Below are 13644 nucleotides of genomic sequence, written 5' to 3' on the forward strand. Positions count from 1 at the left end.
GTTTCCTCATATTAACCAGTTTTTCTTGATATTATTTGTCTAAATAAAAATGGATTTCATATAAATGTAAACAACTTTAACAATGCTGACTTCCAATCATTGGAATTTAAAGGTTCTATATTACTCTAAATTTACTATTGTGAGCTTTAAGCCTTTAAGAATGTTGTTACTAGGAGTGTGCAAAAATATCGAAATATTAATATATCATATCATTTAATGTGATGATATAGTATCGATATCGTGGGCTGCTGTATCAATATATCACCAAGAGAATTTTTTTGGTAGATTCTACTCAATTATTTTGTTACTGAATTGAACTGAATTTTGTTGCTTGTTAAGAGGAAGGAAACTCGTTTTTGCGACACATTTGATATTTTCACTGTTTTGAGGATTTAAATAGGCATTTTTCATATTAACTTTGCACAAGAAGTGGTTTAACAAATACTTTTAGTATCACAGCCATGATTTAGCATTTATTTTTTATTGAACTGCTTTGAAATATATAGTATTGAATCAAAAATGCACTGTATTGAGGTATGTATCGTATCAACAACTTCCTAAGCCCTAGTTGTTACCTCAAAAACATACCTAGAGTTGTGTTTTGTTTCACACAGTTTGTTTGAGTATTAGCTGTACTATTTATAATTCCTCTGTCTACATTTGTCATGAAGAATTGGTTTTCAAGTTAACAGCTCATTTTACATTTTGTTTGGTAGAGATTGGAAATTCCAGGGCTGAAACTATCTAAATGATTTCAGTGAAGGCGCATGGAGTTTAAAAACACAGTGGAGCACTTCCGGTATTACCAAATGACATCACAAATTGGAGAGTGCTTTCAGTTTGAGAGAAGAACTCATTTTAAATATGCAGGGTTTGTGTGTTAAACATGTGTGAATGAAACAAAACAACTTCAAATATGTGTGTGATGAGGAAACAAGATTATAACAGATTAGAAAATAGCATAAGATCGGCTATTTAAATGTTCAGTAGCGCCCCCGCTTGACTCCCCTTTGTACTGAGGGGACTACAGCTGACTGAACACAAACAGCTCATTTCCTCAGAGATAAGCAGGCAGTGTGTGTCAGAGTATGGTCACTGTGTCACTTAAACATTTTCCTCTGACAGAGCGCTCTGATCATGTGATGTCTGTCAGCATTTTATCTCTATTTATGCAATCAGATGATCTCAGGTGTTAAAAATAGCCGGAAATAAGAAGTGAGACAATTACTCATTTAACATCATCATTATCACAGATCACATGGCTGTAAATATTTCCCCAGTATTGTTGTCAGGACAATTTTAAACGTGATTTCAATACTAAGGAAAATGCAATCGGGGAAAGGTCTTCTTTTTTTTTTCAACACTGTTTCCTCCTCAAATCTATTTCTAGTTTCAATATTATTTATTTATCATTTAAAACAAGCTAGACAGGATATCTTGGTGCTTTACTAGGCTGACCTGACGTCCCTATTTACCCAGGACAGCCCCAGTTTTGAGCCCTGTGTCCCCTGTCCTAGAAGATTTATCCAAAACCACTGATTTGTCCCAGTTTTATACAAGAAATCTCCCAGGTGTCCCTATTTTTAAACAGTTTGATCCCTGCCAACAGTAATGACAGACATAAATTGACATCTGTTCAGGTAAAATACAGAAAAGCAGCAAAACACAGAGAAAATGTGACTAAACTGACTTGCATTAGTGCCGAGTGCAGAACAGTTTTCCTTAATTATGCACTTGTTTCACAATTTTATTATTACCAACCAACCCAAACCAAAGTTTTACTGTAGTTTTCACATGCATTGTGCTGTCTGTATACCTGTTTCTTCTGTTTTTGTTGACTTTTATGTGAATCACTTTGGTTAGCTGAAGTTGTTTTAAATTTTCTATATAAATAAATTAGATCTGAAATGAATTGAATATTAGTGGCATAAGAATGTAGGCATTTTGACGAGCCTAAGCGATAAGAATTTACAGAATAAACTTAATAATAATGACAGATAAAGGACAAGATCGCAGATACAAGCAGAAAAAAATTGATGGGTAATAATGATTAAAATGAATAATAATAATTTTGTTTTGTTTATAAAGCACCTACTAGTATATTTGAAACTAATCTCAAAAGGCTACAGATCAAAATATGAAACTCCCCTTCCTTTACTCCTTCATGGATCACTTTTGACATACACTGGGCACTTGGGGTTGCTAAATTATGTTGTTTTGTAGTCAAATTTTGTTCCTTGTCCAACTCAAAGCTCAAAGTAAAATCCTTACAGACTTTGATTCGTCTAACAAATAAACATTGGTGATCAAATGGCCACCACAGTCAAATAATGCTCTAAGTGAGTCTTACTAGTATTTTTCACTTCCCCAGTCTGTTGTTAATACTATACCAGATTGTTGCATTGTTTAAAAGCAGCAGGTAACAGTAGATGTAACGCTTAAGTATCTTTCCCTGTGTTTGAATGCATGCTTGTCCTGTGCAGCCTCTCTATTCCTCCAGGACAGAGCACAGATGTGTAAACCAGATGTTATAGTGCAAAGGGAAGCCTCCTACACAACCCCACTACATTTGTTTTGATGGTCTGTGAGTGTAATGTTGTGTCAGTGTGAACACAAAATCTCACAGTGGTTTTATCTGTTGCACTCTTGCACTCCGGGTTTCTTCTCTGTTTTAAGTGAGAGAAACCATGAAAAAAGCCGCCCCTTGTGACTGACGCAACAGTGTTTGAAAAATGTAGGTTCAAATTGACTGTATTCCCCAAAATGTTAAGTTTCCAGTGTAAGATTTCATGCGCTAGACAAAATACATGAAATATTACACTTTGTATCTTTTTATCAGACATGTACTTGGAAACGTATTATGTATCAAGTTTTAGTCATTTTCTACTTTAATAATGCACTCTGCAGCTTTTTTGGAGGGGTCTGCCACTTGCTTGTTGAGATTAACGATGCTATGTTGCGCAAAATGGATTCTTGAGAGCTTCAAGACATATTTGTTATAACGCTGTTACTTCATCAAAAACAAATCTGGAGTTGTGTTTTGTTTCAATCACACATGTTTGAGTAATCCTGCGTAATAAGTCAGTCTACATCTCCGAAGTTCCACCTTGTGTGTTCAGTTTAGTTCAGTAAAGACAGGCAATTCCAGGGCTGAAATGATCCAAATGATGCAAGCAAAGGTGTATAGAGTTTAAAAACACTGTGGAGCCCTTCCTCTATGACACAGGTGTCAAACATAAGGCCCGGGGGCCAGATCCGGCCCCCCAAGACCTTTAATGTGGCCCTTGGGTGATTTTCTACTAAAATATTTTAATTATATTTTCTATTAAAATATTAGTAATTTTCTGTGGTGTTTATCACAGCAGCATCTCCAGCGTCTCTGTACGTGGCCCCTCCCACCAGAGCAGCACAAATGAAGACTTGTCTCTTTCCAAACGCTCTTAAAGGACGATCGTTTTGACTGTTGACCGTGACACCCTCATCAGAAAAAAATGTCCAACATAAGAAAAGTGGAGCCGAGTGCAGGATTTTCCAAGAAAAATTGACTTATTCCTATTTACATACAAGTTCACGTTAAAACATTGTGTTGAAATTGAATTTTTCTTAAAGTTTCAGATTGTTCATAATATTATAATATTATAATAAGAAAGAGTTCATCAATTAAAAAAGATGTCTGTAATAGATTTGTGTTTCTCTGCACAAATATTTGAACTTATTGTTATTTTTGGGGTTTATATGCCATGAGTTTTCTGATCCGGCCCCTTTGGGATCAAAGTAGGTTGGATACGGCCCCCGGACCAAAATGAGTTTGACACCCCTGCTCTATGACATGAGTGTTTTCAGTTTGAGAGAAGACCTCTGCCCCTTTGACTTGTGAGTTAAACATGCATAAATTAAACAAAACACAACTCCAGGCTTGTTCTTGATGAGGAAACAACATTATAACATAGATCAGAAAATAATGTAATATGAGTCCTTTAATGCAAATGCTAACTGCAAATGTTGACCCATAACCATTCATAGAAGCTTTAGGATCTTCCTGATAGCATTAAACAGTCCAACACAACATGACTGATCTGACATTTCCTCTCTCTCTTCTCCAGCTCAGGCCTACAGCCATGTGTCCTTCTGCAGGAGATGGAGTTTACACTGAAAAGGTCAGAGGTGTTTGACAGCATTGTTTTCTAAATCCTCCAGCGCTCAAACATAGCGTAGGTAATATCAGCTATGGTTTACTGCTAGACTCATCATCACTGCATTTTGCTAGGAAAAAAACAAACAAAAATAATGGTACCATGGAGGTTTGCTCATATTACATGTTGAAAATGTACCATAATGATCCACGGGGGGCATAGATTATAACTATAAAGAAGACAAAAGCTGAATATGTGTATTAAAGTGTAAGGACATCCAAGCTCCACAGAGAAAATGTCTTTTGCCTAATTCAGAAATCCAACCCACAACCTCTGTAGGGTACTCAAAAGTATCTAAATCAGATACTAAACCTAGTATAGAAGCTACATATCCATTGAAGAAAGTATCAGTACTGAAAAAAAATCACATAACTGAATAAAATTTGACCTTTCCTGAACAGTTTAAACTTGAATTTGATTAAAACTACTGTAAGACCACATGGTGAAAGAAACAAATACTATTACTTTGTGATCAAAATTACAATCATCATCTGGGTATCAAAATCAGTATCAAGTATAGAGCGTATTCTTTAGTATTGAAATCAAGTTTGACTAGTGCATGGACGTGATACTGGTGTTGGATATCAGCATCGATACTGACAGTTTTTTGGGGAATTGGATATCGATTCCAAGATATCAGTTCAGTCGATATCCCATTTTTCACTATTTACTGGCCATTGTTGGCAGAAAAAACGATCGAGGCATCTCTAATCAAAACAACACAAAACTTGAGAAATCTTAACAACGAGTGAAATTTGTCCCAGAAACGTTGCATGGACTGTTCACGTAAACAAGGCTCTGATGTGACTTGCAACACCATGGAACATATACAGGCCCTCTGAGATACACAGAGAGGCACTTGTTTCCACACAAAAGCTATCAAAACTACAACTCCTCCTGCTAACATGCATTGATGTTTTATTCAGCAGCTGTCCTCCTTCTATTTTTACACAGAGGGGCAAAAGCAGAGCAGTGAAATGCAGGTGAGTGGCAGTTTGGCCCTGCTCAGTCCATTAGCCCCGAGCAGAAGCAGCCAGGCGGGGAATACAGAGGAGAGGAGCCCCCTGTCTAATTTACCACACGTTAAATTCAGAGTGCGCTTCACTCAAGAGAGCCATCAAAGTATTCTGCCCCACAAACCCTCAACACGGCAAGGGAATACATAAGAAATCTACCCTGAGAATCAAACCACCAGTTTAACGTTTTAACATTGAGGGATAACAACACAGTTAATGTGGACTTCAACCTGACAACTTCATTAAAAACAAACCCAGAGTCGTGTTTTGTCATGAAGCAGTAGTTTTCAAGTTAACAGCTCCCTTTTACTTCTTAGGTTCTTTTTAAAGACAATGCAGTAAAGTGTATTTACCTTGTTGACATGTTTTCGGCTGCTAGCTGCAAGCCATCTTCAGAACTGTCACCGGTGTTGGTGGTGACGTGTCAGTTGTTGTTACTTCCTGTAGGCGTGGTCAGCCTGATGGACCTGGCAGGTCGCTCAGACTGACCACGCCTCCCGTCGCCCGGTGTTCTTTGGAGGAGGGTGTCCCAGGTGTGTGAAAGGAGGAACTCTCCGTCATCACGGGTTAATGCTGTCCGTGCCTCGTTTCCTGATTTCAATTGCCTCCTTGATCACATCCGAAAAAAGGAACACCAAAAGGAATGCGAAAAGGAAACGTCAGGGAGACTCACCAGAACACAAAAAAATAAAGCAGAACAGGAAAACCTAAAATCCGCCATATCAGACCACTGTAAAAGGAACAACCACATTATGGATTGGGACGGGGCTCGGGTCATCGGATCGGAAAACAACAAGCTCAAACGCTGGATCAAGGAGGCCATTGAAATCAGGAAACGAGGCACGGACAGCATTAACTGTGATGATGGAGCGTTCCTCCTTTCACACACCTGGGACACCCTCCTCCAAAGAACACCGGGCGACGGGAGGCGTGGTCAGTCTGAGCGACCTGCCAGGTTCATCAGGCTGACCACGCCTACAGGAAGTAACAACAGCTGATATACGACACGTCACCACCAACACCGGTGACAGTTCTGAAGATGGCTTGCAGCTAGCAGCCGAAACATGTCAACAAGGTAAATACACTTTACTGCATTGTCTTTAAAAAGAACCTAAGAAGTTAAAGTATATAAGAAGACAAAAGGAACATCATTGGCTTAACAGCTCCCTTTTACTTTTTGGTCAGAAGAAAATTCCAGGACTGAAATTATCCAAATTATTATGGTGAAAGTGTATGGAGTTTAAAAACACAGTGGAGCCCATAACTTTACAATATAGATCAGAAAATAGCGTAATATGAGCCCTTTGAAACATGAAAATCTACTCATTCGCTATTTAATGAACAGATTAATACTTAATACTGAAGAATTACCATTACATAAAATCAGAGTGGGAGAGAGTTCTAATGGGGGTACTCAAGAAAGGCTGGAAACCGTTGCCTCAAATCACTTCCTTCAAAGATACTGCGGATAAAAAAATCATAAAGGAGCCGAAATTATCTAAGGTGTTTCATTTAAATGGTTGGAAAATGGAAACAGCTCTTCTGTTCTGTCAGATGAGACTAAATGTGAAAAACACACGTTGTCTGAGTGAAGTTAAGAGGATCATTATTATGTTCATGTCTCTATCTGTCTATCTACAGTCTCAAAGCTGTAGAGAGATTTTGTACTAGCTCAGTAACCTCTAGCTGGCTTCACAGTTTCTGATTTCCAATTCAACCAAATGCATTTTCCATGAGCAATTTTGAATAATTTGTAGGAATTTGTTCATAGAGTGTAGACAAGAAAGACTTTTAACATAAACTTCATCTGTACAGTCAGTAATTCCCACAGAAACAATTTTTCATCCTCAAAGATTGCAAGCATCACATAAAAAATTAATACAATAAAAGCTTAAAAACTAAAACAAAAAAACAAGATCTGGTAACAGTTAATCACTGTTCTGTATCACTACGCTGTGAGCTTCACCGTAGCAGTGAGTAAACAAATGAACTACTGTAAGGAGTCACTAATTTCAACTAAAAATAACTAAAAATAAATAGATATAAAAACTAGGAATAACTAGTTTGAACATTCATGGACAGCTAAAAGGTTGTCAGATTATAGTATAAACAAATTACTACTACTTTATATATACTATAATGCTTCCTATTTGTAACTACCTGTGTTTTTCGTAGTAAAAAGACTAGATTTATCATGATACAGTAGTGGGAGATTACACCTCCTCCATTCATAAATCCTCTGTAACTCCACATATCTCGCTGAGGGCTTGACCTTGCCTTTTTCTGCCCGCTTCATACCATGTTCCCTGGTCTGCTATCCATCTTACTACTGTCCCATCAGCCACCTCTGCTCTGGGCTATGGGCTTTCTAATTAAACCATAGAGGCAGCAGACTCGGCACCGCGACGGAGGAGCCCTATCAAAGAAATGGACCCGGGGCCAGACTTCAAACCCTGTGTAAAGTCAGTGTAACATGGCGTTTTTGGTTTAATGAGAGGAAGCTATTAAAGTGCTGGCTCACACTGCTTACTTCAGCTCTGACAGGGATGATGAGGGCCAATGGGAGGGCTTCACACTGGGGTTAACAGCGTGTGGAAGGCTGGTAATACAGAGGCAGTGTTTACAAGAGGCAGGGGTGACAGAAAAGCAAAGAAATGTAGAGAAATATAGGTTAAAGTAACAGGAGATATGTGAGAAAATGTGTGATGTATAAAGTCACATTTCAGCTGGTTTCTGAAAGTGTCTCTACCGCCGACAGTGAACCATATCGGCCTATGTGAGGGCTTGTAGCTCTTCCAAGCAGTGTGGCTCTTTTTGTTTAACATATTTTTGTGAGATTTGCCTTGTGATTAAAAAGTATAATTCAGAAAACATTAGCTTTAAGTTTACATCGGAGAAAAAGTTCAGTTTATGGTTTATTTTGTAGTGGTAGTAGTAGTAGGTATGTAACAATAACCAAAATATTGTGATATCGTATCGTCAAAGTTATCACAATAATTATATCGTGCACCACCACAATATACTGAATTACAAGTCTCTTTGCTTAAATTTAAAAAGAGTTATTGTGCAGCAATGGCTAAGAAAGACAGAGGGAACTACATAGACCATGATCCTTTGCTCCATTTCAGTGTGTAGACCACATAAAGAAATAACAGTTCTAAGCACTTTTAAGTCTTAGTTCTTTGGATTACGTCTTGTCAAGGCATTTTAAGAGGAAAAAGTCGCATATTAACAGTTTTAGCTGTGTAGCCTCCACAAAATATCGCAATTAATACCATACCATGAGATGTATATCGTGAAAATATCGTACTGAGAGATTTGGATATTGTTACATCCCCAATCGTGAGCCTCCCTGCCTTATTGTGAGCTTTCCCATATCACAATAACTATCGTATCATGAGGTTCATGCCATGACGATATTGTATTGTGAGATTTGGATATTGTTACACCCCTAAGTAGTTATATGAGCACTGAACAAGGTGATATCCATTAATAAAATATCACACACTTGAAATAAAACTACAAGATGGTGACTCCTCTTGTCACCTCAACCCTGTCTCCACCACAGCAGCAGAACATTTAGCCTCCTCAGCCTCTCAAATGTTTTCTTCTTCATAATCACCAGTGTTTAGGTCATAGGAGACATACAGTATATGGTATATTTCAATCAAGTCCATTATAATCCCCTACATCACATTGGTGCCAGGGTTTTATCACCAAAAAATATCTGTACATGATCCCACCCCAAGTGTTTGTCTTGTTCCAGTTGAATTAATTAACCATATAATATCTATTGACATTTAAGGAGTACTTTGAGTGTTATATTGGAGTACGTCTTCAACCTCATTCCGTAAAAGAATACAAATAAATAATAATAAAACACAGTTGTCCTCACCTTTCCAAAATCCCTCACGTCGAAGAGGTCAAACGCCTCAAACAGCTCACTCTTCTTCATCCCAAAGGTGTCACTGCAGGAGGCCAGGAAGGTACGGATGTTCTTCAGGCAAAGAAACTGTGGACAATAGAAAACAGTCAGTATCACATAAAACATGAGAACTAAAGTTAAAGCACAACATATTTCTACCGAGAAATACTGTGATAAATGATAATAATGAAACCACTTTATGCCACTGACGCAATAACCGTAACGCAGGACAATTCCAGTAAATAACAGAATGATTAGCCACAGAAGCAACTTATTTAAAGGTGTATTGTGTAACTTTTCTGGTGGAGGGTTCATCAAATGCTTTTCTCCATGGAGATACTGTATTATTGCTTTGTCTGGGATGTTTCACAGAATGCTATCTTCATGAAGACCAAACCAGACCAAGTTACAGGTCAGATCTGTGGAGAGGCAACCCTGCTCACAGCCAGAATACCTGTTTTTCTAGGTACTGAACTATAAAAGCACCTGTAATTTAATAAATATAAGGTAGAGCTGTTTAATCTCATACTGTGGAACATTCCAGTGAAGGACCCCAAACTAAAAAGTTACACTGTGCACCTTTAAACTTTTACAGCTTAAATGTTATTATATTAGGACAGAAATACCCCAAATCTCCACACTACTGAAAATAAATTGTACACACGATGCATTTTGAGCCCAAAAACATATCGTTTCAGCTTTTATGTATTGAATGATAAGTTGAAATAGTAGTAATTATTGTGATTATTGTGTAGCTTAATATTACATCAGTTTATCAGATGGTAGTTAAAGGATTTTGGATCATTATTTGGACAGTGCACTGAATTGTTGCTGTCTGTGGTAAGCATTAAACATAGAGGGGTTGTAAATATGACACTTTGAATGCGACATAAAATAATTAGCTTATCGTTAAGACTATTTATACATGTGTACTCATTTAATGGAAAAAAGGAAGTGTATTATTTGGAAAAGAGGAAAGTTATTAATATAATGCTAGAACAAAACAATGCCATAACACACAATCATAAACTTTCCCAATGCATGACTCACAAATGGCAGTTAAAAATGTCTAACATTAAAACCAAACTCACTGGGGTTCATAATAATAACAACAGAAGTCCTAATTTGGTATGAGGGGAGATATCATATGTCATATTTTATCATTGTCATCCTCAACAAAGATAGACTAAACAAGCAACTGCAGTTCCCTTAAAGGTCATATATTAAGCCAGACCTGGAGCTGTGTTTTGTTTCATTCACACATGTCTGAGTAACCCTTTATTATTAGTTTGTTTACATCTCCAAAGCTCAAAATGCTCTGTTCTGTTCCACCTTTTGATGTCATAAAGCTGTAGTTTTCAAGTTCACAGCTATTTTTTACATTTTCTTCAGTATAGAAATTGGCAATTCCAGGGCTGATCCAAATCATTCTAGTGAAAAAGAGAGAAGATCGCAGCCTAAATATGCAGGGTTTGTGTGTGTTAAGCATGTGTGAATGAAACAAAACACAACTTCAGGTATTTTTGTGATGAGGAAACAGCATTACAGATCAGAAAATATCTTAATATATATATGAGACCTTTCAAGGGACACTCTACATTTTAGTAGCCTGACTCATCAGCCGGTTTGACTTTGTGGAAAGTGTTAGAACTGGTATATTAAGCTTTTCCCAAATCCTGTAGGAAGAAGGGCAATAATGTCTTTCCACTTGATAAAATTCACGAAACATTCTCCATTCTCTTTGTTCCGGCTTTAAATCCTCGATCTCGGGAATTTGCCAACACAGAATGTCTAGCTTTTGGCTTACTGGCTGGTGCCCGAACTCACACTTCCGGGGTTCTTGCAAACTGTGTAGTGTATTCCGATTTCTGACGTAGTCGCTGGAGAGAAATGAAATTGAGCGGAGGCACAAACATTTTAGACCTTCCACCACAAAACTTACACAGTGTGGCTTTAATTATCGCTGTTACTTCACTTATAGCACATTATCTAAATCCATGCAGTTCCTCCCATTTCCGAAAAACCCTGTGTAATCTCTGTTCACTGCTGAGTGGCTCCACTGCCTGCTGTGTCCTTGTAGTTTTTACAGTGTTGTGTAATGAGGACACTGCTAATGATACTGTGGAATATGCTGCTCTAAAAGATACATGAACCCCTGTTTATAGCTACCGTGAGAGCTTTCATTAATACTGACTACATCCTGTTGAAATGTCCCAATGTGAGGCTTTAATTAGCAACAATGAGGCTGCACAGAGGTCCCCAAAGTGAGCGGTGATAATGCATTGAGGAAAACAGTGAAATCAAATGGACTCTCTCACGTTTGTAGGTTTTTCACATCTGGTTTTGAATTATTGAGCAATTTTGCAACTCAGTGCCAGCGCGATAAGTTATGCCCTCTTATCTCCATGACGACTGATGGATCTACATAGTCACGAGTTGGATTCAAAGAAGCCTTGTCTAAAATGACACTTGAAGAGTTAATTTACCATAGACAAGCACAATTCATATTTATTATTCACTAAAATATAATTGGCTGTTAAAATTGCTATGCCAAGAGTGATATAATAGTATAATAAAAAGTAATAAATAATTAAAATAACATGTGCTTAGTACATATTGCCAGGTTTCTCTCTCAATTTGCTGCTTTCCCCAATTGACATCACACTGTATGTATCTCTATTGGTGGAATGTTCAGTAGTTACCATGGTGACACAATGCACACATTAGCAAACACTGACTAAAAAAAAAAAAACGAAATGAACATATTGAGAGAGCCTGTGATCAGCCAAGTTGCTCCAAATAAGAAGTAAAAGAATCAAAATCACAAAGCAAATTGCATTATTCTGAGTTAGAACAATACCTATTTTGATGTACAGTATATTAATGACCTTTTTAATCACTGTCTGTACCTAATGCATTTATGTAACAGCACCACCATGCAAATAACGAGATGACAAAGGTGAAAAACTGGCTTTGTCGACAGATTTTATCATACGGGGTAATTACATGAAGCAGCACTGGAGAAAACGGTATCCAATAATCAATATGGACTCCCAAGTTAATAAACAAGAACACAACACAGACTCTACACACACTCCTGTCTCCTCTGTAAACTAAATCAAAGAAAGAATCAAACTATTTATCTATGTTATGAACTTAAGTTGTGATTTAATGGGGCTGTACAAGATTATTTTTGCATATTAAAGTAATATTTCTTTTATCCCCAGTACAGATACATTGCTTTAGGATTAGATAAAGCTCATATAGGATACAAATTACACCACTGTCGGCATAAAAAGCATTCCTATCCTCCAAGAACTACTAAGTGCACTGTTAGCATGCTAGTTGTTGTTGGCATTAATGTGGCTAAAAAAAACTCTCTACTCTGGCCAATGAAACTTCTGGTTATAAATTTGTGGTGAAAATATAGATGGTTCAAATGTGTTTGGAAAGTCAGGAATAAGTTTATAGCTTAAAATGTTCATGTTTTTAAATAAGGAAGGTCGACTGCGGCTTAAAGGTGCCCTGTGTAACTTTTCCCTGTGTAACACTCCACTAGAAAAGTTACACAATGCACCTTTAAGGAACCCAATGTCCATAATTAGACAATATAATGGCAATCAATAAGAAATGTGCTGAAAATATTCACATTTCTGAATAAGTTTTTTGTGGATTTTTGAAATTCATTTTTAAACGATGACTAAACAATACTATAATTTTACAAATCCTGAAAACAATCACCATATAATGTCATCATTTTTTTAAAACCTCTCCCATCTCCGCTACTAAACATGCAGGATACAATATTCCTTTTGCTGTGGTGGCAAAGTTCACAGCTAAAAGGAAAGCCTGTGACACACATTGTTTTCCTGTGGTTTGTCCGAAAGGAAGGAGCCAAGGAATGGTGCTGAAATAAATATCTCAGGAAGTTGGTTTTGACGCATTATTGGGATCATCTCCAGCAAATGATGCCATCGACGTGAATCCACTTGTGTCCACTTGTTTTGATTCAAAGCATAGAATTGATGGGAATTATGGATGTATTTTTTAGATGTACTTTATTCAGTAATCTTAAAGGCCAAACCAGACCAAGTTACAGGTCAGATCTGTGGAGAATGCCTTTTTTTCTCTGAATGTTTGAACTATAAAACCAGCTGTAATTTAATAAATGTAAGATAGAGCTGTTTAATGTCATACTGCGGAACATTCCAGGCAAACAGGTGACAGACCCCCATCAAAATATTGCATAGTGCGCCTTTAAAATGGTGGGTGTATTCAATTAGATGAATTAATCAGTGCCTATAATAGTTTTAAACTGACAAGCACAATAACATGACCACAGATGAGACAAGGCACGTAGGTGGAGGAATTACTACTGGAATTACAAAAGGTTAATTGAACATTCTAAGGTCATTTTATTTGCAAGATTAAAAGAAATGTCCTAAATTGCCTGCTCAGAATTAGCTAATTTTGTCATTGGGAGGATGAGAAGGAGTTGTGCAAAGTCACC

At 37.3% G+C, this 13644-nt stretch overlaps 1 protein-coding gene across 1 annotated transcript in view; it reads right to left on the bottom strand.

Moving 5' to 3' along the window:
* LOC110165419 (guanine nucleotide exchange factor VAV3) overlaps window positions 1-13644 on the bottom strand; it is a 142678-nt gene that overhangs the window by 103525 nt on the left and 25509 nt on the right. The window contains exon 2 of the mRNA XM_020930608.2: window positions 9105-9221. Coding sequence (XP_020786267.1) covers window positions 9105-9221 — 117 coding nt within the window. The remainder of the gene's footprint in view (window positions 1-9104; window positions 9222-13644) is intronic.

This window comes from Boleophthalmus pectinirostris, unplaced genomic scaffold (genome assembly GCF_026225935.1).
Source record: "Boleophthalmus pectinirostris isolate CB_2022bp ecotype Guang Dong unplaced genomic scaffold, ASM2622593v1 HiC_scaffold_15, whole genome shotgun sequence".
NCBI lineage: Eukaryota > Metazoa > Chordata > Actinopteri > Gobiiformes > Gobiidae > Boleophthalmus > Boleophthalmus pectinirostris.